At 37.9% G+C, this 25,552-nt stretch overlaps 1 protein-coding gene across 9 annotated transcripts in view; it reads right to left on the minus strand.

The window, feature by feature from the left end:
- Window positions 1-25,552, minus strand: part of plce1 (phospholipase C, epsilon 1) — an 81,969-nt gene that overhangs the window by 38,594 nt on the left and 17,823 nt on the right. For 7 of the 9 annotated variants that reach the window (XM_081392023.1, XM_081392022.1, XM_081392021.1 and 4 more), the window contains exon 3: window positions 5,295-5,541. In XM_081392023.1, the coding sequence (XP_081248149.1) occupies window positions 5,295-5,541 (247 nt within the window). Of the gene's footprint in view, window positions 1-866; window positions 1,027-5,294; window positions 5,542-15,621; window positions 15,683-25,552 lie in introns of those variants that run through there. The other 2 variants (XM_081392024.1, XM_081392025.1) reach the window with 2 other exon arrangements.

The following is a 25,552-nucleotide window of genomic DNA, read 5'->3' on the forward strand; positions in this document are numbered from 1 at the left end:
TCTCTCCCTGCCTTAAAAAAGGATTGATTCACTTGAATCACATGCATTAAGATGATTTGGTCTAATTGCTTCCTATACCAAATGTTATCAATAATGCAACTGTAGCATTAATAGACCAAATCATCTTAATGCATGTGATTCAAGTGAATCAATCCTTATATGTATGTGTGTGTACTGTATACTGTAAATTGCTTCCTACACCAAATGTTAACAGGTAGATTTACATTTTTTATTGAATAAATGCACCTATACAACCTCCAGAATTGTGATTGAATGAGTGAGAATTCAGAATAACCTTGAACAGTACAGTACGCTCCATTTTTGTCTAACAAATGAGAGAAAGCCTCCAGAACATTATGATGAAGAAAAATAGAAATGTCTTTCAAAACCACCTGTGGAAGTACCATCAAACTACACACTCATTTTAATTAATCTATCCCTCAGTTTAGTATTAAGCTTGGTTTGGTATTTTAAATTAGGTTCAAGGCAGTAAAAAAATTTCCCTTTTACTAATCATGTATTCATTATTAGCAAAAGGAGAGGGCTGAACAGCAAAAACAGCAAAAAAAAATTCAATTTGATTACTGTTGATTATTGTATACCTGACATAAAATATTACTAAAAATCAATGTCACAACAGGATTTTTTTATCAGTCTTCTCGTCTCATTGACCAAAAACCCTTTGTCTGCTAAGGTAAAGTACATGGTTAACTCTCTATGGACCGAAAAAAAAACCACAACACATTAGTCCTTGACACCAGGCACTAGCCGCCAGAACAGCACCATTGATCCGATATTGAAAATAACTCCCCAAGTGACAGCACTGCCTGTTGTTGTGTGTATGGTAGAGTTGAAGAGTCACTTACTGAGTAGCATGTAGTCCATCCTCTGCGAGTGGGAGTGTTTCATGGTTGTGGTCGTAGCGGCAGGCGGCTCACTGACTCCCTGCTTCACGCCACAGCGGCGAGAAGTGCTTAGCCACATTTCAACTCAGCCTGACTGCAGCTGCCAACCCTCTACTACCACAAATCTGACTCGCTGCATATCTCGCTTGTTCACACACACACACACACACACACACACACACACACACACACACACACACACACACACACACACACACACACACACACACACACACACACTGTTTGGCCACTCTTACTCCCCTTCCTCTCTCTCTTTTGCTCTCTCTCTCACATACACTCACTCTCATGCACTTACTCTCTCCATTGGCTGCTCCTTCCAGGCAGGTCATGTTACTCATAGATGAAAGCAACACATAGTGTTAAGTGGAGGGCAGAGAAATTGAGCACCCAAACATGCTCTGATCACCAGTCGGCGGTTGACTTGGGTAAGAGTCCAGTGAAAATTTGATAGGCAAACAATGACTTTATAAGCATTTGAGTCATAAATTTGGGTATGGGACTTTAGGGATGTGCTTGAACGTGAATGTTTCCATCATTAACCTTCCCAGCACATACTGAAAGAGACCAAGAACAAGAGATCGAAGAACAAGAACTCATATGGTTTTATGGTCCATATGCAAGCTCTATTAAGCACAGACAAAAGGTTTCCGGTAGATCCAGGGATCGCATTTATAAACTAAAGCCATTCAATTTGATCAATGTTATCCCTTAAGACTTAAAACTAAGTCATAGTTTATTCCATACTTTCTCTGTAGGAAAGACCTCTTACACAACTTCTATAACTTTTGTGAGTTAACCTAGCCTCTCATGTCTTTCCAAACCCGCATTTTGAAGAATGCTCATGTAGTGCTTTCCTATACAATGAAAGCAAAACGTGAACTAGGGAAGTCAAGCTCCAATATGGACAAAAAAGTATAATTAAAGTGCCATAAAATTTGCCCAGAAAAAAATCATGCACTATATTCAAAGTCTTCTGAAGCATACAAAAGACTTTTGACAGTCATTATTCACTCTCTCCCACCACTGACTACGACTATGGCACTATGACTCCAAATATTGTTGGTTCTTATGTGCCGAAACCAACGTTTGAAGTGCGATTGAGAGTAGACTTGATATTAAGAGCACATTTCCAGAATGGACAACTTTTATGGTGTTTTTTGGAGTTTGAAAGCCCCTTTTAACCATCTAATTTTATTAAGCAGCATGAACATTCTGTAAAATACCTCATAATATTCTCAGTTCTACAGAAAAGCCATAGAGGATTGAAACTACATAAGGCTTTAGTAATGGAAATTTTAATTTATTTAATTTATAAGTTTGCAATATATTCTTTTTAATACTGCAATATACAAAAGATGGTAAAGCTAAATAATTCTCATTTGACACAGAAGATGATCTTCCATTTCCTGCATATGCATTCATAACACAAAACACGTCATGAACAACCTGCCCGACATTTCAGTGCTGTTTAAACACATCCTGACTGTCTAACACAACCTAGGCTGTGCGCAATGCCTCACCTCGAGTGGTAAAGGTCTCAGAGTTTGCATTTTTCGTGAGCACCGAGCCGCCTCTCATTCCGTGTGTTCTCCTGACCTGACCCGGCCGGCACTATTCCTGTCTACCTCCATTTATCACCACTGAAATTCTGATTGTGTGCTTCCATATTGTTTTTGTGTATCCCGATTCTACCACACCACTCTTTATTTTATAATTCTCCAAAAATGAATGTCTCTCTATAATAAAAACCTGCAGATATAAATGGAAATGGAGAAAATCCCCCGTTTGCTCCCAAACAAAAGACGTTCTGGAGTGAACCTGACCCCCTGTTGATGAAGTTAATAAAAACCTTTGCTGCTGCATAAATGAGAGACGAATCACAGAGATGGATCCTTTGCAATGACACTAAAGCCTTAGACTTCAAACAGAACCAAATCCAATGGCTCCTGGATCACATGACACAAAAACTACAGCCACTGAAACCTGCTGGAAGAGCCATTTTTATGGATAACCACCACAGACATTTTCAGATTAGTATTCAATCAGTATAAATGGTTCTTAAAATTATTATTTACCTTCAGTCTCCCCAAATCTTGAATGTTTGTTAGATCCTGGTGTAGAGATATTCAGATGCCTTGGGATCAAACCTTCCAATGTAAATTTAAGGGGTTTATGTAACCCATTTTATCGTCCACCGCACTAAAATTCTCATAAGTTCATTCCCCCAAAACAAAAATATTTCACTGCCCGACCCAACAAAATGGTCTACAAATACAGATTGTAAACCAACTTTGCTGCCCAAAACAGCTAATAAAGCTCAACACACAATGACATTTTTGGTGTCACTTAATTTGCAGAACATCTTTACCTCTCACTATGTTTTAAAAGCCCAAAAATGGTGAGAATGTCCATTGAGAGGGGCCAGATTGCATTTTGGCCCAGATGCCTGAACTTCCCATAGCTTGCGAGAGAAAAATAATGCTTGTGTATTTAATTATAAGTCCATGAATACCAGGGTCACTGACTCATGGTCCCACACAGACGTCATGTCAACTGGAATTAGTCCAGAGCGCCAGTGCGTTCAGATCATCAAGGATCGTTTTACACCGACATGTCTCATGAAGGGCTTGAAGGTTACACCACACATGGATGAACGCCAGGTGATAAGCTAATGCGGCCAAAATCCAATTAAAGGGAGAGCAATGTCTGACTTTTCGCAAATCAGAGCAGGCGTTTGAAGTGCGCTGTTTGAATAGGTTGGCGAGCCAGAGTGAAAGAGGCGAGGGTTGAGGAAGTCAGAGACAGACCCCCTTCTCCCCCGCATCGGTCACGTTACACAGTCCTCAATGGAGGAGAGATGATTTTCATTAGTTCATAACCTGTTTCTGTGGCGCCTGTAAGAGGCCTCCTCATAAATCATCTTTTAGCAAGCAGAACTGCTGTGTTCTCTTCAGAATAAAAGACTAACACTCTGAAACCACACAACAATAAAGTAAAATTCATAATTATGCTCAAAAGAAGATTATATGAATTATCTTAACATAAGAAAACCAATTATTCTCATGCAGAAAATATGATCTCACTGTTATTGTATTGTCAGTTACTCCATAATTGTGGTGGTTGTGACAAAGTTTCAGACTAAGACTAGGTTCTACAATCAATGCTGAAAATCTGTCCAGAACGTGGCTCATGATCATGGTTTCTTCTAGTGCCACAAGTCAACACTGGTGGGCTCGATCTGGGAAAACAATGTAAGTGATCTCTAGGGAGTGATATCCCAAACAAACCAAATCTTGGATAATTCTGTCCAGAGGAACCACAAAGACAATGAAGATACAAAGAAAATTACAGCCTTTGAGCAATAGAAATAAAATAAAATAAAAAAACATCCACATGTGAATATAAAAAAACATCCATGTGAGTAAAAAGACACTCAAAGTTGTTTCTATTTTATCTGTTCAACCTGCATAAAAAGTATTGTTTTGTATTAACTGTGGTTGTGTAGCATGTATAAATTAGTGTCAGCCTCAGACAGATGCAAGCTGCTAGAATTGTCAGGTTAATGCTGGTACTCAAGAGTTTAGATGAGGTACCACATAGCATGCAAATACAGTATGCATGGGCAACTGTATATTCAGTGTACCCACAGTATATCCATAAAATATAAATTACATTAATATGCACATTATACATTGGCATGGACACAAATTCGGTGTCTAGAGACATTTCATGCTAATTTATATGGTTGTGTCAATATGATTTTTGCCATTGGCTGCCACTTTGTTGCATGTGAATTTATTATTGTGGCTTTGTAAGATTTGAATTAGCATACATAAAAAAAATGTATTTACATTAATCCTGCTACAATATTTATGACTGTAGCAAAGAGCCATTAAAGCTGGAAATAAATAATTTAATTTTGTTTATATCATTATAACCAGACTGAACATCAGTTTAAAAATGATAACATAAACATCCTGAATAACTTTAAAAGGACAAGTTGACGAATTTTTAACCATTGTATTGTTACAATGTCGGAAGTATACAGTATGTAAATGAACAACGTGTATGCCTTTTCCATGTTACCTGCACCCAGATATTCCAGTTTATTTGTCAGAAAAAGTCGGACAGATAATGTAAGCTGTCATTTTGCACCATCCAGCAGACTTTTTGACAGCTTTAAGACTTTTGTTAAAACTACAGATCAAAGTTTGTCATTTTTGTAATCCCGCCCACGGACAGTTGGTATGACATGGGGGCAGCGCCCCAAATTAAAAATGTTTCCCAAATTAAAAATTGATTACCACTTTAATTGTAAAAACATCAGCATGAAAACTTAATAAAACAGAAATCGGTGGGTTTCTTTACCTTTAAGCATTGGTCGACCCGTGGAGCCAACAGTGAAGCTGGGCAGAGAACTTCGTGCCCCAAGGGAAGCTGTCGCCTCCAGCAGGGCTCCGCTCAGATGAGCTGCAATGCAGGTTCTAGGAGGACAAGCCCGAAACTGAATCTTCAACGGGGAGACCAGCGGCCATGACACTGCTTGGGCAAGCAGCTTCCTGGATGGGTGCAGGAGATAGACCTCAGGAGTCAGCGTAGGAACAACATGGTCAATCTGCAGAAAAGAGAAGCAATGAGAATCCATGTTAATGTTTGCTTTTGTATAGTTTACAGTGAGCTTGGTTCTAACATAGTGGTTCTAAACCTTTTGGACTCCAAGCCCCTCTTTGTCTAAGACAATATGCAAAGTCCCTAGCTGATATTTACCTCTGGTACTTCTGTTGTAATAAACAATCTCAAAATTATGATGTCAGTTTGTTGTACATCTTAATATTTAGGGTTTTATTTGAAAGAATAAATGATTATTTTTTTGCATTTTACTAAAGAATATATTAATATAACTAAATCTGAATCATTTTAATATGCATTAGGGTCCCTGGAAGTTTGCTGAGGCTGATAACCCAACAAGGAACAAATAGCAGGTTCCTTAATAAAGATGGTAACAGGAAGTTTAAAAAATAAAGAAATCTCAAAATCTCTTCTGAACTAGTAACTGCTGAATGGTCCGCCCTATAAAAGCAGAAATGGGGAGTAACAATCCCATGTCTTCCCATCAAAATAATCCTGATTGAGTGAGAGCAATTTGGTAATTTTACTTCTATCTTTGACGTAGCACACATCTCCTCGCACTGCAGTGAGCAGCCATTATTTCACAATTACTGACCCCAGAAAGCACTTCTGCCTGCTGCTTCCAGGAAAGTCATTACAGCTGTTGTCTGTGCCCTTCCTCTGAAACGATTGACCCAGCTTCTCTGCCACCTCTCTCCCCACACGGCACTGGCTCTGATGAGTATTAAACCACTCTCATTGGATAAATGGATTCAGCGGCAGTGCTGCATGATATAGACAACTACCAAGTGATCTGAGATAAAGCGAAGCAGCCGTACCGCAAGGAACATCACAGGACCTTGAGGTTATTTCACTTAAAGTGTGTTTATAATCACACGAAGATCCGTTTTTTGGTAAAATAAGCTCCTACAGTGCTCTAACAACATTGTATATATATATATAAAATTACACACAATTATGCATTACACACCTTTGGGTTTTGTTAAGCCCTACAAAAATAATCAGCAGATGTATATTTCAAGGGTGAGGTGGGTAACGTTTCTAATTTGACACACAGAGTGTTTCGCTCTCCATCGAGGATAAAGGAGCTTATTGCCACAGCTACCAGGATGAAAGATTCTTGATAGTGCTTAGCAAGTCAATTGCCCTGTTTCTCATTTTTCTCACTTCAAACAAAGACATGACGACAACAACAACAACAAAAAAAAACAATCAAGAAGGGGACTTGCATAATGAGGCAACGGTCCTTTGAAACCGTCAGGAACTGTGTTGATGGGGTTTTAACCAAGAAAAGAAAGCCTGGTTTATTATACTCACGAAAAGAACGTCATCATGGTAAGCTTGAAAGGCAAACACATTTTTGAGTCGCTGCCGACCAATTACGACACTTGATCTCTAAATATTTCATGTCACATTGGGATCAGTCATTACATGAGTTAACCTTATTTAGAGCCCGGATAACCAATGGCATATTCACAGTAGATTTTCATAAATTATAACTTGGCGTTGTTTGGTTGCAATGTTGAAACTAACTGAAATGAATAGACTGTCTTTGAACCAGTCACTGTATGTCTATGTACTTTGTTGACTTCATCAGTTGCACATTCCTTCACCACATTCTTAATGTGTTATGAACTTTTGGTGCATCTCTATAGATGCAGGTTCTGCATTCATTTCCAATACTTCAAAGACCTGACATCTTATCCTTTACTGCAATTTGCATTACAAGCTGTAATGTACCTAAATTGTGAATGAAATAATACTGTACACTAAGGCTGTTAACCGTCACTGACTGATGTAGAAAACTGTGCAAACATGCAGAACCTCAAGTACTGCACCTGTAAAATGGACCCCATTGTTTCTGAATGTTAAACTACTGCACTAAGCAAACTGTCTCCTTATCTGAAAAAAATATTTTGCAGAATTGGCAGTCCTCAGATCCCCTCCCTGAGAGGTCCTTTATAATTACTCTTTAATGGGATGGGTTTCCTGCACTGCTCACGATAAAAGCAAATTCTGCATTTGTCAGATCTTAAACTGGACCACAGGGACTAAAATCTGCACGTTCACCAGCCGCCTGAAGTCTGACACTCATTCTTTTTGGTTTCAAAATCAACAGCACAAACGATACTCGAATTTTCTGAGGAAAATATGGCTGATTGTTGCCGCCATATTCTTAAAAGTATAGACCTTATGCGCCAGAGAAACAAGGGCACAGCCATCTTTAGAATATTGTCTTTTAACTTCCGTTTTTGCGGTCGCTCTGTATATTTCTATGGCATCGCTGTGAAGGAGTAATTAGCTTTTGAAGAGGATTTACTTAATGTAAAGTTAACGAAAGTTATCATGAGGACTGTAATGGTTAAAGCAGATGTCTTAACAAATGTCAGTCGAGCGGGAAGATTTTAAAACGAGCCGTTCATTAATAAACACGCAAGATCGCTGTGAAAATACAGACCGGAAGACAAAAGACAACGAGCGCAGAGCTGAAAAGGGGTGTGGCTACATAAGGTCTATAGGTTTAAAAAAAAATTTTTTTTTTTTTCAGCAATGCCATAGAGCAACAATTTTCGGTTTCCCAAAGAACCTTTCCGTGAACAGTACTTAAAACTATAAAGCACCTTTTGCGGAATGGAAAGGGTCCATCCTTTTTTAGAGTGCAGGTTGTTGCTATAGGTCTTTTTTACAATGTTGCCACTGTATATTTTTTAGGTAATCTGGATGGTTACAAGAGCATTTCTAAATGGTTGCAAGAGCATTTCTAAATGGTTGCTAGCTGGTCCGTGTCAAAACCGTCAGCTTAGGAAAGTAATAACTTGGCATGCTTCAGTGATGGCAAGTGCCACAGTACTGCAGAACATGTCTGGCTCTAAAATTCCTTTCAAAGTATGGCATGTTTCCCTCCTTTCACTGAAATAAATACTCAGGCATTGACTCTCTCACTGGCATATGTGTGAGTCACCTCTAACTGCCCTGAGAAGGTTGAGGTGGTGACAGTGTCTGGGCAGAACTTAGCTTTCGGTTTTCAGAACATTCAAAACATGTAATATAACACCAGTTACAAACAAACTATTGATGTGACAAATTGTATGAATTTGATGAATTTTTACAATACAAAAAAGTTGTATTATTATCATGTTAACCAGGACACAGTGTTTGTAACAGGTCAACCAGGAACACTTCCTATAACACCCAATGTACTTGTTACATCGTAAGTAGAATGGCATCTATGCTAATATTAGTCCGTCTGTTTGATCCTTATCCAGAGGTTACAGTAGTTAGCCGGATCTGGTCCATATCCAAATCAGATGGTGGACCTGCACCTAGACATGACCAAAACACAGCCCTGAATGAAAGCAGAGACCGTGTCTACAAGACAATCCCCTGTGAAGGCTTTGTCGACATGACAGCCATCGGGACAGATCCTCCGCACAGACCTATGACCAGCTTCGGCTCCATACGGGCGTGATGAATCCGATCTTCAAGTAAAAGGAACGGGATGAATATTTAAATGCAACCAATCCCGATCTGAATTCTGACTTGTGATGCAGCCTGAATCATAATGACACAATGTTCGTTCGTTGGTCAGAGGAGAACTGGCCCCCCGACTGAGCCTGGATTCTCCCAAGGTTTTTTTTTTTTTTTTTTTTTCCTCCATTCTGTCACCTGATGGAGTTTGAGTTCCTTGCCACTGTCGCCTCTAGCTTGCTTAGTTGGGGACACTTAAAATTAAATAATATTATTGATCTGACTACTGACGCTGTTGAATGAGAACTAAACGATGACATTATTTTTTGCAGAACTGCTTTATAGATGAAATGAACGGATTCAATAACTGATGATCATTATGATCACGGAATTGAATCAACACTGAACTGACTTCAGCTGAACAACAGCCAAAATGCATAATTTTTCTGTTATCACATTAAAGCTCCTTAAAAACAATCTATATTATATAAGAGCGATAAAAATAAAGTTGACTTGACTAATTTTAGTATAATTGAGATTATTATTATATATTATTAACAATATTAGTTTATATCAATATTTTTAGTTAGTTTTTATTTTTTTATTTAAGTTTTAGTTGTAGTTGTAGATGTAGTACATTAAATTAAACTAAACTAAAAATGACAAATGTTGCCTTGGCAACTAGATGAAAAATAAGTTTGTTTTTAATACATTTAATACATAATTTCAGTTAATGTTTATTTTACTTTATTTCAAGTAATGCAAATGCCTTTTTAGTTTCAATTAACTTATAATTACCCTGCCGGGACCTAAATGAAATCATTCAGTGTTTGATGTCATTATGTCATGATTATCTAAATCCGATTTCACTGAAAAAGTATTCATTACGCAGACCATAAAGACTTCGATAGCATCACTTGTCTCTCTTTTGGGCCTCTCAGTTCTCGGCCGGTAAAAGCTTCAGCATTGACCCTGTCTTGATGTCCTGAGCTCTCTATAGCCACTAATCCAGCAGGTGCTTTGTAGAGAGTCACTGGTGGAGCGTCCAGCACAGGGGATGAAACTCAAGCTGAGAGGGTCAGAGTGTCTCAGTCCGGCTCTGAGGCCGCAGACACGCAGGAGCGGCCGGAATACCTTGAGAATGACTGACACACAGCAGCTGAATACAGTACTCAGCACGTCCAGTCCCTGCTGCAGTCAAACACATGCCTGAACTGAAGTGTCCACAACAACCATGCAAATTATGATTGCATAATGTTTTCATTTTGAATCGGTTACGTATGAAAGCCCATTTCCGCCTCAGAATAAAATGAATAAGGGTTATTGTGGCTTTATTTCCCATTTTAACTGTATATTTCGCAATATGTCAATATCCTTCATTTTCAACCTTAATGAATATCTCACAATTGTGACTATATTACAATATGACTTTATACCTCTCATTTTCAGCTGTATTTCTTACACAATGACCTTATCTCTCACAATTGTGACTATTCCTTATTTTAGTTCACAAACAGGCTTCCATAGTTAGACCAGACACCATAATATAAGAATGAAAGAATTACATTTTTGGATGAACTCTCTCTTTAAGCAATTTCTTATTGTTGTGGCATAAAATAAGGACTACAAGAATTTTGAACAAGATGCTGTCTCCTTTCACCCCAGTTAAAATCCACAATTTCATTTGCATGATAAAGCTGAATTTGCACATCAATCAAGCCCTCTTTTCATTTGTTCTGTGCCCACTCTGTAAAAAGCCCATGACAACGGTGACACGGCCCACCTATCTAATCAGTGTAGCCTATTTACTCCGCAGCCTGTCATATCCTGTATCTCGCCTCACGCTGTTCATTAATCCACTTGTAATGAACTGCAAACTGTCAGAGTAGCTATTGACTGGAAATGGGTTTGATTTATTCACCCAGAGCCCTTGCTGTCAGAGCTGCACTCGGGCATTATGACTCAGCACGGATCCTCAGGGTTGATACGGGATGACCTGAAGATCCATAGCACACTGAGAGCAAGGTCTTATGTGACCCAATCGCTGCAGCTGTCACAGACGGGCTAGGTGTAGTGAGTTTGTAGGAAAGCGGCACATGGGTGGTCTAGGGTTACAGTGAAGAGGGGACAAAACGGGACCAGAGTTCAGTGTGTATGGGAGTGTCTATTGGGAGATATGACTTGCAAGTACAAGTTTTTCAGATGCAGATGTATGTATGCATGTATGTATGTATGCATGTATGTATGTATGTATGTATAAAAATCAAAATAGTTTGTCAAAGCAAACTTTCCTGGAAAAGTCTGCCGGTAACATCCATGTCACTATGATCAGATGCTTTCTTAACTGCAGTTTTCTCACCACTGTCATTTTTGTTGCGTGTTTATTTTGTTATTGAGAGGAAGCACATATTTACATATTTATCTAAATGTCACTCTCAGCAGTGTGGGCAGTATTTTGAACTTCTTTTCACCCCGAAGTTAAGAACAAGAAAGAACTTCGCTGTGAGTATATCATTTGCCTCTGCAGTGAAAGCTTACTATAAAGTAACAGTTTAAAAGGTGAACTTGTGAACTTGCCAATAAATCCCAGTAATTGTATTTAAGCTAAAACCTCAGATTCGCCCCCACCGATGGCCTTCATTGTCTTAAAAGCAGACAATACAGCAGCAGCCTTCGCCATATTCCTAAGGGACATACAAATAACTTCCTCAATGCATTAATCATGTGTGACACACATTCTGCCAAGAACAATCATCTGTTGAGGTTAGAATCGTGCCAGCATCTCTTTGATAAGGTTTCCACAAGAACAAGCCATAGTATGGAGAGCTGTACGAGACTTCAAATCATTCCAGTGCACAGTAATAATGAAAATGAGAAAGACAGACCTCTCTCCAAAAGTCCAGTGTGCATTGTGTGTGAATTTGGTCATGTTATATTTCATACTGGTCTGTTAAACTGTTCTTACTTCTTTACTTTAGTTGTTGCACAGATTATGTTGTTCTTTTTTTATTGTTTGGAAGACTGAAAGCAAGCTTTTAAAAGCGGGACTGACCAGCGAACAAACAGCTTTAAATGACTTCATCATGACAGGTCTTTCATCCAGGCAGAGAGCCATCCCCAATCTCATCTTATATGACCCCCTCTCCCTCTCACTGGATGGATGTCTGGCCTTCTTCAGAACTGACTAAATATTTTACATCCGCGCCAGTGTTGCCTTCTTTTCCAGACAATGCTGGCTTCAGCCAATCACACATCAATTAATTTTGTCTGGATAGTCTGAAACGCAAATATCTTTGCTGATATAGATGTTCTTATTGTGAGAGAGCCACTGTTTTTTTTTTTTTGCATAAGGACAATGGCATTTATCAAGCACTCGAAAGTGGGAATATTATATCCCCCTAATCTAATATCCTATTTATAAAGCAGCCTCAGAAAGCATGAAGAGATGTGTATGTATGGAATAATGTTTTCTTATGAGGAAAATCTCTTATGGCAACATGACTGGACCGATACGTGAGTTCAAGAGCTTGTGGCAGAGTTCCAGTTTTAGCGATTTCTGTGACTGTTTATGGTCCAGTCTCATTCATGAGATTCCAGCAGTCAAACTCAACGATCCTGTCTGAGTGCTATGCACCTGATGGCTAATTTTGACAGAAACTACTGTGCGTGCAACATGGCAGGAACCCCATGCAACACTGTTTTGTCAAAACAGTAGATGTCACCCACCATTTTTGTTGCAAATATTGGCTTTGTTATTATTTAGGTGAGTGTTTTTTTTTTTTAAACTAACAATTTCCACAAAAGGGTACAATATACAGCCTGAAACACTTTTTCAACAAACGGTCAGTGGGGGTGCTTCCCCTTTGGGAAACTGAACTGCTAATATACATTTTCTATCCTTTTCTTTTTACACAGTTTTAACAATCTAATAAACTTAATGTATTGAATAATAATTGAACAATTGTATTGTCAGTTATACATAAATGAAACAGACATGAAATCAAAATGTAATTATGCCAATATTTTCATATTATTGATGTGATTTTAATTGTTACATTCAAGAAGGTAAAACTAGCTACTTTTCATGTCTGTTTAATTTTATGCAAGAAAATACTTTATCAAATATTTAAAATATGTCTTTAAAAAAAACACGTGGGATTTGTGCATATAATGCTTATTTAAAAAAAAGTCTTTGAAATGAGCATTTAAGCAAAATTAGATTTTTTACACCCATATGATGTGAGCAATAAAAATTTGATTTTCAGTTCTTAACCTTGGATGGGAAACGCTGGGAATGGACCGTCCATCACTTCACTTCTGTCGCCAGACTGAGAAACAATGGCCACCATACAAGAGCTGCTTATGTGTGAAACCCATAAGACACCAAAAAATGCGTTATTGTCACAGACACACACATAAAGAGTGAACGTCTACGACCAGCACCACGGCGTGACAATACAGAGACCAGTTCCCACAATTCAACTGAACCACATGGGGACTCTAAATCTGCTCAGCAAACTGCACACTTAACAATGATTGCTGATAGTCTCCCTCACTCAGAGTGAACCTATTCAAATCTCACGCTACTTTGGCAACTCAAGACTCAACTAAATGGAAATGACATGGAAAGAGAAAATCTTGCAGATTTGTTAACTTATTTTCACATTTCAATAGCGATCCTTAAACAATCCACGTCACATTCAGATTCAGCCTACGGTTAATAATAAACTGACTGAGAAATAAGCACAGCAGACATTTTAAAGCTGTGCTTTCTGACAAAATATGCAAAGTTTAACATTTAATATCACGCAGAAAAAGGACAAAACCTTCAAGTTACTCACAGAACTCCTTGCAAATCCACCTCAGAACCTTCAATTGATCCCTGGGCCCCTAAAAACTAGGTTCACAGCAGCTTTTCTTGTGTAAGAGTCACATGTGAGATTTAGTGTGGATGTGGCCGCAGGGCTGCTGTAAGCCTGGAGGCAGGTTCAGGCCGTTAAAGAGCGTTCAGTGACTCTGATGTCTTTGGAGGACTTGGTGCTGTTCTGGCACACGGCAGAGAGAGGTGGGGCTGCCCGCTTCATAATCTCCTGTTGAATTTCACATGTTGCCGTCTCAACAAACCCCAAGACGCACTCTACGATCGCTTATCACAATTCCCTGGCCTGTGCATTTGTGTGTTTGGCTGTGGACTCTCAGCACGTGTACGCAAAATCTGTGCATAAGGGGAACGCTAAAAGAGAGAGCCAGAGATCACACACTATTTGTACAGTATGTTTATACTCCAGTCCAAGTCTGTTGAGACTGAAGGGATAGTTCACCCGAAAATGACAATTTGGTCATCATTTACTCACCCTAATGTCGCTCCACACCTGTATGACTGACTTTCTGCTGTGGAACATAAAAATGTGTTAATAATCTGTTATACTCCCTTATAACATACTTTTTTTGTACTCCTATTCTTTCCAATCTCTGTACATTTGACTACTTGTTGCCTTTTTGCAATTTTATTCTCATTTCTTATGTTCATCTAATTTGATAATTTTTACCTTAATGCCACAATATTCAATGCACAAATGCATCCAAGTAGCTGACCAGTTTTTCATTTCACTGACTTGACTGACTTGAAATGTAACAACTTACATTTCAAGTTGTTTCCTGTACATATACAGTATCTTGAAAAATATTTTGAAGAACAAAACAACATTGAAGCCCACTGACTTGAACTAAAACGTGCAGAGGCATTTCTCAAAATGGATTTTATGTTCAACAGAAGAAAAAGTAATAAGTTTGGAACAACATGAGGGTGAGTAAATGATGACAGAAACTTCATTTTTAGCTAAACTATCCCTGTAAATTAAATAATGACAGTCATTTTGAAATGAACCTCTTATTTTCCCTTTCAATTCTATTAGTGTGATCCTCTGACCCATTCAAGCCCTGTCGAAGTTCTTACAGTTTCATGCCTCTTTACCACAAATTAGTCACACACATGCATATGGAATGTTATACAATACTAAAACACACCGTAGGAAATAAATAAATAAATCAAATTCAATAACCAGCAGGAGAGAACAGTTATATTTGTTTTAAAGCCTGGATCTCTGAGACACCAAGTAACGTAACATTTTTCACAGAAGTGTGATCAACTTGACATTTTGTTTATAAGCTGTTATCGTAAGATTAGGAAAAGTCATGTAACATCAACCTATTGCTTCAAATGTTAGGTATGTTTTTTGAGACATTAAAAGGGCTTTGGGATAAAGGGTTAAGAGCAGAGAATATCTGAATTTCCTCCAGTACTGTAAAGCTACAAGCGTACTGTGACAGAGTAAATCTGGAACTTATTAGAGAGAAATGAGGTTCTCTGCGGGATGCTGTTATCTCATCCTGTTTCTCATGATGTCACACTGAAACTTTCACTCTAAACCCCGTTCTGCAGCCTCACGACAGAAAGATCATGTTACTAACATGAATTATAACGAAACGCAAGCAGAACTAAGTGCAAAGCTCAACTACTGAACTCTAAACTAGACATTTAAATCAAAAGTCCACACTAGTGAGAGCATGCAAGAAGAAAAAACCTTGATCAACCTACTGTGTGCAAAATTCCCATTCATGCCAGATGATCCATCGTCAACCTTGTTCCCAAATAGTGGGTAGTGTCTTTACATTCTTCCTGATGTACTACAGATGCCAAAGGAAGAGCAAGAGAGAGAGAGAGTGGGCGAGCCAGTAGCAGTTTAAGTAAGACCGAAGGGATCATGTCTTGGGTCAGGTTCAGCTCCCCTTATTTGGATATGAGGCAAATGGGCCGCGGTAATAGAGGTAATGAAACAGATACAATCATTCACGAGAGAAACGTCTTCAAGCAGACTGTATCCCGGTGACAAATGAGAACTGCACTGACTTCATATTTACATTCCTGTTTATTTGCTTGGCAGACACCTCTTGCTGAAGTGACTTCTAATCCCGCTGTCATTCTTAAGGCATATTTTGAAGCATATAATCAGATCTTGCCTGTAAACTCATGAATGTTGCCAAATGAGAAGTCGTGAAACAACGATGCACTCCAGAACACTTCAAAAGAAGAGGAGCAAACAAACGGAGATGATGACTGAATATATATTCAAAGACATTCAAATTAGCAGCTGCCCACATAAACTCACAGTAGTCTTATAAGGAACGTTGCGAAAGTGGCTCAGAAATAAAGAAATAAATGTGATGAAGCAGTGTTTCTACAGTATTAGCTGTACTGACACAATTCAATATCCAAGTGTTGAAGCCAGCTGTGACGAAAATATAATCAAACTGATTTCTGTACTGAAATTAGTTATAACATATTACAAATAAACTAACGAGAGTACAAATTCAGTGCTTTCAGTTATTCAGGCTAATCGAAAGGCTGTAAACAAGTTATTATCTATTATTTTGGTTTCTTACACATTTTTGCTACATGCTTTTAGAGTTTAGACTGCTAGGTACTTGTTTGCATCATTTGTTTTGATTTATTTTATGGTTTCATTTATTATTTATTTGAATATTTATTTTATTTGTTTTATTATAATAATTTTAAATTTAATCTGGTAATAGTCATAATCATTTGTAACTTTTAATACCTTTTTCCACATTACTTTTATTTATCTCTTATGTGCCAGTAAATGATCGGGCAGCTCAACCCTTCATTCTACAGACTAATATTCTTGTTTGTGCAGTTATCTAATTAGACAGTACAACGGCAGAACCTGTGCGTGTTTCATCCAGGGATTCTTCCCTGATACCTGTCATTAACAAACGCTCCTTGCCGTTGCTATATCAACCTTATAAGCAGAGACCTCAAGTGAATTTCCTCGCAAGACAGCAGATCACAAACACAACCTGAGCAGAGATGAAGAGAGACAGAAAAGACACACTATAACCTTGAATTTCTGTTGAATACATGGCATTAATACAGATTTTAAAAGGAGAAGCGGCAACATGACCTTTGAGATGTTGTTCTTAATTAATGTGTGATTAGTTAACATGGTAGTTAATGCTCATCAGCAAAATGATGTCAAGTAGCACTCTGAAGTCCTTCAGTGGGACAAGAATGAAATGAAAGGCAAACCATGATTTCCTAAGTGACGACAGGTTTTTTTTTCCAGTGGTAGATGTCTCAATACATGAACAGAGCAGAAAGAACTGGAATATTCTCTCCATTCCCTATAGAGGTTCAGAGTACTGCTAGTTACTGAAGTTGTATAACACTGCCTCCAAGTGGTACAGTTCACTGCAGGGCCAAACGCACAGAGACCGATGATCTACAACCTATTTAGATTCAGCATATCTGAACAACACAGCGGACTGATTTATTTAGTGATGAATTTTTTTCCAAAACTAAAAAAAAAAGTGATTTATGTTGGAGTGGCTATTGAATTTCCAGCATACATATGAACTCTGTCAATAGAAAACATCCCAGGATGCATCTCGTGAAGTTGGTTGAGTGAATGTTCAGAATGTGTTCTGAAGTATACACACACACACTAGAGCCCGACCCATAAAGGATTTTTAAGGCTGATACCGATACAAATATTTGGTGATTTAAAAATCCGATATTCCGATGTATCGGCCGATATTTTTTTATTTTTTTAAATCCAGAAACGCGTAACAAAACATGAACAGATTTCCCTAACATTAGTTATTTGTCGTTATTTAAGAGTCCTCAGCCTTACTAAAATAATATGATAATGCAGTTTAAAAATAAACTTGTTTGTTTTATAGTCACAACAGAACAGAATATATTAAAGTTCTGATAAATATAATGTATAAAAATACAAACTTAAGATATGAAACTTAAAAGTCCTTTGAACAAAAAAGTCAACTATTATTATTAATATTGACAGTAATAATTCAATTATGTAATAATGTGTGTGTGTGTGTGTGTGTGTGTGTGTGTGTGTGTGTGTGTGTGTGTGTGTGTGTGTGTGTGTGTGTGTGTGTGTGTGTGTGTGTGTGTGTGTGTAAAACTGATAAGATTGTAAATGTGTACCTTGAAATGCAATGTAAGTCGCTTTTGATAAAAGCGTCTGCCAAATGTCAATGTTATAAGCTACCTTATAAATGACAACTTGCTTATCCCTTTACCTGCACTCTTTTAATTCTATCCATCTATTCCATCAAGCTACAAAAAACCATTTTCAATCATCATTTGCTGCCTGCCTTCTAAAATCTACTACTTAGTGATGCACTAAATACATTATGTGACTCGTTAATGCTGCGGCTAAACGAAGTCAGCAACGCACACTTGGATTTCACACACGTGTAAAAGAAAAGCTAGCCTAACTTTTATGCACAGGCTATGTTTGATACTTTTTCTCTATGTCTAAATGTTCACTCCTCGCGTGCTTAACTTACATTTTACAATGCACAGACTGGAACTACAGATATGCTAGTTATAAATACAGTAATCATTACTTTATTTAGGCAGAATAAGTTCTTTGTGATTTCCAAGCTCATTGATGTTAGCGATCTTCCTTGTATAGTGCCCTCTGGTGGACAAACTATGCAGCGCCAACACTCATAACATGGTTGAAGGGTGTTTCGTCCGCTTTTATTTTATTTTTTAAATATTCATTTATCTGCCATTATAAATGCCGATACCGATAGTTTGGAAAATGCCTAATATCGGCCGATAATATCGGCCCGCCGATATATCGGTCGGGCTCTAACACACACACACACACACACACACACACACACACACACACACACAAATCAGATTAAAGAGATAAGTTCACCCAAAAAACGTGTCATTAATTATTCACCGTCAAGTCATTCCAAACCTGTAAAGCCCGGGACACCCCAAGCCGACGGTCGGCCAGCTTTTGTGCATCGGCAGACTAAGTTTTCTCAGTGTGTTCCGCACCATCGGCTGAAATTGGTCTTCGTCTGATTTTTTCCGGCCGACTCGACATTTTGAATCGGTCAGTGAGAGAGAGAACTCTGATTGGCTGTTCAGCTTAGTGAATGAGTCAGTGCATGAGAATAATAGCAAAACAGCGAGCAAAGAAGTCAAAACGGTACAGATAGACGCTGTTCTAATTTTACGTCATCTTACTTGAGTGTTCCTGGGCGAATATTTTAATATTAACACGAGAGGAGTGGAATAAAGAAAGTGATCAGCAGGATTGATATTCAAAACAGCCTACAGTGTCGGGTTTCCCCTTTTGAATGACGAATATAGACGAATATATCTGCAAAAATAGACCGTTGTCTCATTTACACGCAGGCGCAGAACACACATGCTAGCTGACAGCCGGCTGTTGTTCTCTCGGTGTGTTCAAGTGCAGCTTTTTTTCCCCGACGCAGGCGACACAAGGCGACAACACAGTCGGCTTTCATCAGCGCTAGTTCTTTTGGGTTGGTTTGGTGTGTCCCTGGCTTAAGACGTCCGTTCATCTTCAGAACACAAATGAAGATTTTTTATCTTTTGAGTTTTTTGTTCCTCCATTGACAGTCTACACAACTACCAATTTCAAAAGAAAGATATTAATTGGATATTGGATATATTCATATTTTGTGTGAATTGAAATTTTTTGAGTGAAAAAAGTTCACTCAAGCTTATTCAGTTAAAAACAACTGAGGTGCATAAGCTCAGATCAATGAGGTCTATGATCAATCAGTTCCCAAAAGAAATACAAAACCTTTGCTAACTGAAAGAAAACAAACTGATAAAAGATTGATCCAATATTTGCCAATAACATAGCATAACAAGAAATTATATATATATATTTTTGTAGGCCAGTAATTTCAGACTGAGAACACAAGTTTAAAAAGGTGGGGGGAAAAAACAAAGAGCACAGAAATTGTTTGGTTGTGGGGGGAATATTATACCCTTTGTGAGTAAAGTCAGTAAGTTTTAGTCCAATGCGATAACATTAACTAGCATTAACTGAGCTAAATCCTCTCCGGGTCAAAATTACCGGAAAACAATGCAAGAGTTTTTGATTTAAACATTTTTACTTGCTCCATAATTCCCATACTTTAACTGATGTTTCATATTTTTAATGACTCACTATATTAAATGAAGAGAACTATAAAGATTGAGTAAGTGTGTCCAGAATTTTTACTGATATGGTGTAAACGGTACGGAGAACATGTTTCAGAACACACTGACTAACATACAAACGGAAACGTGCGTCACGTCGTGTTGTCACGTACATGACAGGAATGCTGAGAAACAACACTGCTGTGACACTGGATACATCCGAGTACAGAGATTAGATGTTGCTTGCAACCAATTATTTTTTTCCCAAATACCACACATAATTGAGCTTTTTAGGATGCATGTTACCAGAGCTTCACACCAGGGGGCAGAAATCAGCAACCACATTAGGAAGATTCAGTCTGTTGAATGCAATATATCAGAGGTGATAAACATAACATTAATAAACCGCTTACAGTATATTTACTGAGAAATTAAACATTACCTGATATCTCTAAAGGAACTGTGATTTAGGACAGCAGATTTTACCTTAAAGTTGAGAGTATCATATTTTGCAATGAAAATGAAACCTAATTTTGTCCCATTAAACAAGACATCAAGACATTATTTTCATGACAGTTAAACCAATTTTTAAACCAACAGGTCAAAATAACAAAAAATGTGTTGTTTTTTGTATATTTTATAGCATTATAAATTAAATGACGGTGATTACTTATTTTTAACGACAGAAACAATCTTATTCTTAATAGAATATAAATGATTATTTCATACAATATTTTCTACAGAGACAGAATCAGAAGAAATACGAATGTTTAAGGTTTGGTGAACGGGAATGATCTCTCCCGTGCAGTGGAAAGCATGCGCCTTTGGCCTTTCTGAGTGTTTGTTTTTCATGACACACACACAGAGTTCACCACTGGGATTCCTTACCCTCCAGAGAATATGACAACACACATGATAAACTTGATTTCCATCCATTTTCCCAGCACGTCGGAGGAGCTCATAAATCCTAGACCATTACACTCATTACGTTATGGCAGAACAATATATCATGTCCTATAGTTTAGTGTTTGACACTAGGGGTTGAACGACTTCAGTTTTTTTTAAAGTCAACATTAATGGGATGAAAGTCGAGTCCGCGTCGACTAATCACTGGTGGCATCATTAATGAACAAATAAGCCTGAACCTCGAGCTGAGACTCAAACGCCTTAATTGTTTTAGGTACTGAAAGGGGCGTTTTTACTGCTTGATAAATAAAGCAGCACGGCACAAAGCTTCATGTGCTTGTCGTCTCCTAATTAGGACCAAAAATAGATAAATATTAAGTCTGCTTTTATAAAACAAAGAAAAGAAACTATGGCATGGTAAAGAAGCAATGCGCCAGGAAACTGTATATTCGTAGTGTGCGCGTGTCAAAAAATTCAGATTTGAAGCTTGTGACATTAAATGCGCACATCAACCTGATCACTTTATGTAGCGTTCATCCAAACACAGCGTTTGGATTCATTAATCAGAATGAATTCATTCCTATTTAAACAAAAGGTGTCCATGTAAACGTAGCTAATGTTTGGCACATTCAACCACCCTTTGAACAAAGTAACATGAAAAACGGATTTGACAGCATCCCATTTATGCATGTGGCATAACAAAAGCTTGAAAAGACACGCTATTGTCTTTCAGTGGAGCAACAGTCTGTATCAGCAGCCTAAAATCTGGGCTGTTGGTCCAGCTGGGACTGAAAGCAGCCTGCCATGCACATTCCTTGCTCCTCTGAATCACAGAGAGAACAGTACTCCACACCTTCCCCGAGTAACACTCTCAACTGCCAGCAGTCCTCCGAGGACAATACAAATGACAGGTTAAGACAAAACACCCAGGAGGGTAAGATAGGACAACCTCAAACAATCAAGAACAGAGTGTTTCAGCCTGAACATCATAAATAGGGAAACTCCTAAAGTGTAATAAAAAGGTGGTTTACCTCTAGTTTAGAGTGATTCAAAGACTGTACGTGACTCATTTGCCTTCAGGTATTTCAAAGAAATCTAGGCTAAATTACCAACTTGAATTACAGATCGGCAAAAATGGATATGACTTTAAAATCATCTGCCTTTTCCTTTTCTTCTGTGTGTGCCCTTGCATTTGTGAAAGTCTCTTGCCAAGTCTTTTTTTTTTTTTTTTGATGGCTTTTTCATATTCAAATCCTGTTGGAATTAGGGATGAGCACGAGTATTCGAGTCTTTTCAAAAACATTGATGAGGCATTATTAATAGAACAGTGTTCTTTTTGATTATGTGTGATAAAGAGGTCACTATCTGCTTTCTGAAAGGATCTAATGTTGTTTAAGGACTAGTGCTGTCAAAAAAGATAGATATTTCAATATGTAGTATTGATAATTAAATATTTGAAACTGTTCCAATACTCCTTTTCTACAGTATGTAGACGCCGATACCAGCTGCGCCATCTCCGACAGCGAACAGACACACACTCGCCTCCTGTCACTCACTCGTCTCATTCGCTTTGGCTAAATAGGCCTAGTGCTTGTATTGCAAATAATTTTAGTCAAGTGGCCGTCTCTGGTATGAAGCCGCCTCTCAAACAGCTTGCGAGTACCAAATTGACTTATTTTGCGTGGCTTATTGCTCTTAAACGGTCAAATACATACCAAATGATGTCAAAATGCCCGTCTTGCTGAGTATTCAGGTAAATACAATCAGTTTTGGAACATAAATGGTTGAGAGAAAACGCATGTTGTGTAATCGTATAATGGATCCGTGCACATGCTCTTAAAGTGACAGCAGTCTAATATTCCTGCTGCTGTACATGTTAATCAAAGAACAAAAGACAAAGAGAAAATCACTCTCTGCTCTTGACTGAATAACTTTTGTAAATTTAATTGAAAGCATTAAAGGCACAATATGTAACTTTTTTGCTTTAAAAATAGCAAAAATCACTATATCTATGTTATATATTTTTTTTTAGTTGTGTACTTACATTATCCTGACTGTTTCCAGCAACTTTCAAACCAGGAGAAATTTGTAATTTAATTCGAGAAACGTCCCGTTTCTTTATTTCTGTTTTGTCGCCGCCAATGGCGTCATATCCGCGTTGTCCCTGGTTTCCGCTCGTGCTGCCATGGCAACCAGAGCTATGAACCAGAGCTGTCGCGGACAACTGTGTAGTTCGCAATGTCTATTTGCACGCTGTTGTTGTTTTGTTCAAACATTATGGACCATGGCAAGCAGACTTTGGATAAAAAAGGAGAACTAAAACGAGAATCAATATCAGCGCGGTGTTTTCGAGATGCCGAGAGCTCCCATAGACAGTATATAAACGAGAGCTCCACGTCCGAGACTTCGACCGCTCCTACATGTACTTTATTAAACAGGTGAGCACATTTACATAAAACTAATCAATGTTTTATAGTTCAACAATGATAAAATGTCAGAATATGATCTGTATGTAATTCTAATGTTGATCTAGCTTACTGCTAGTCTCATACAGACAAACTAACACATACATTTCAACACATTCAAATGCAGTTTAGCGTGCTATTGTAATGTTAGACCAAGTGAAACAGCGCTGCGTTACCTCACAAGTTTAATTTGTCTAATAAACTGACCTGTGATTAGTAATTCTGCGTGTATTTCGGTAGAATGAAATGTCCGTATTCCTTTTATATCCGCGGGACTCGCGTCGCGTGTGGAGCTGATAGCTGTCTCTTAGCAATCCCGAACTGCTTTATATCACAGTCATGATAAAAGCATCGATGTATTCAGTCATCCATAATCATTATTAGATCGGTCGGCTTGACGTTGACGACAAGATCCATAATTCTTAGCAAATTTTGCGTCATCAATCTACACCTTTGTTACTGTAAATAGGTTAGCGACCCCTAGTGGCGTACGTTTAACATGCATTTCATTTTTACAATTAAAACTATCCAGTGTTATTTTACATTTGATTACTTTCATGCATGTAGTATTTCTAACCTGAATAGTATACTACTTTTATACCCGCCTGAAAAACGTAAAGCCATGTTTATTTAATTTGTCTCTTTATTCTATTATTCTATTTATTTGTGCTTTTGTTTGCAATTAGTTTTTTTATTATTATTTTATTACTGACTGTCTAATTTGTCTTTTTTTGTAAATGTATTTTAACATTCAAATAAAAAGCTTCTGTGTCTAAGTTATTACAACAAAATTACCCAAATTATGAAAGAATTTAGATAACAAATTGTCTGTATGGTTGTATATATGGCAGTTTTCCCCGTGGTATCGAAAATGGTATTGAATATCAATATTTTTCAAGGTATCGTTTCCAGTATCGTGACAACACTATTGAATACAGCCATAATAGTGCAATGAATTCAGACACTAGAAACTTTCTTAAGTGATTTTAATTCATGTTGACATCTGCAGCTTTTCAGCCACACATTTATAACACAGACAGTATAATTCAGATATATTTTGGGTCCGAAATCCATTCCACTTCTATAAGAGCAAATCAAACATTAAGAATGAGGTCACAGTTTGAGCACCAACAGGATGTTCCTGAGAGCTCTTCTCAAAAGCACCTGCTCCTCTGTTGACTGTTCTGTCCATTTCAGTTTCAGTAGACTCCATTTAACTAGAAAAGAGTTATTACACTCAGGAACTTTAGCCAACACAAACACAAAACCACTCTGAACTCCGAGCCGTTTCACTAACACAGTTCAAGGTTCAAAGTAGTGAAACTTCAATATACCTGCCAGACCAATAATCAATAATTTGGATGATTATCTGCATTGGCTGATAACATTTCCAACTGGGCGATTAGTAGTTTTTGAGAATTTTTAATAAATCTTCAATTTAAAATTTTCAATTGAAGCACCACATCTGAACTTGCGGCCTTGCTATGATTTCAAGGGGAAAAGGATACAAAAGCTATCACTGGTGTGATATCCTTTCAAATATACTTTTTTTACCTTGAAGGTACATATCAGTAATTTAATGGTACATACAAGTACCTTTCAAAAAGGTACAGCCCCAGTGACAGCTTTTTTATTCCTTTTTTGTGTCTAATTTGTCAATTAAGGTATAAGTGTGCTCACGAACGTCGCTAAAACCACCCTTGATTTTTGTAGATGAGAATGAAGTGTAGAACAAACTCCTCTAAATGGCTCATTGTGTGTCTTGAGTTCTCAGAAACACAAGGCATACTTTGTGTGCAGTATCATGGTCACAGTGTCCCTCCCCCCAGCCTTGTCCTGTGTTTTGTTTGGCGTTTAGATGGATGCTCTGCTCACTGACAGAAGTGTGCTAGTGAGAGTTAAACTGGTCTTATCAGAACCTGCCAGTCTCTTCAAGGTCTGAATCAGGATATGATGTGGTTTGGGCTGTTTATTGTGAGGCTAGGTGGTCTCTGTCCATGAGGGAAATAACTGAGGCTGGTTAGCATTACGAGAATGAGAGGAATGTGTTGAGGTGTCACCCCACTCTTTGTTAACCATATCATCTTCCTTTTATTTTATTTATTGATATTTGGAAAACTTAAAGTAGCGAC

This window comes from Scardinius erythrophthalmus, assembly GCF_964197995.2.
Source record: "Scardinius erythrophthalmus genome assembly, chromosome: 18".
NCBI classification, from domain to species: Eukaryota; Metazoa; Chordata; class Actinopteri; order Cypriniformes; family Leuciscidae; genus Scardinius; species Scardinius erythrophthalmus.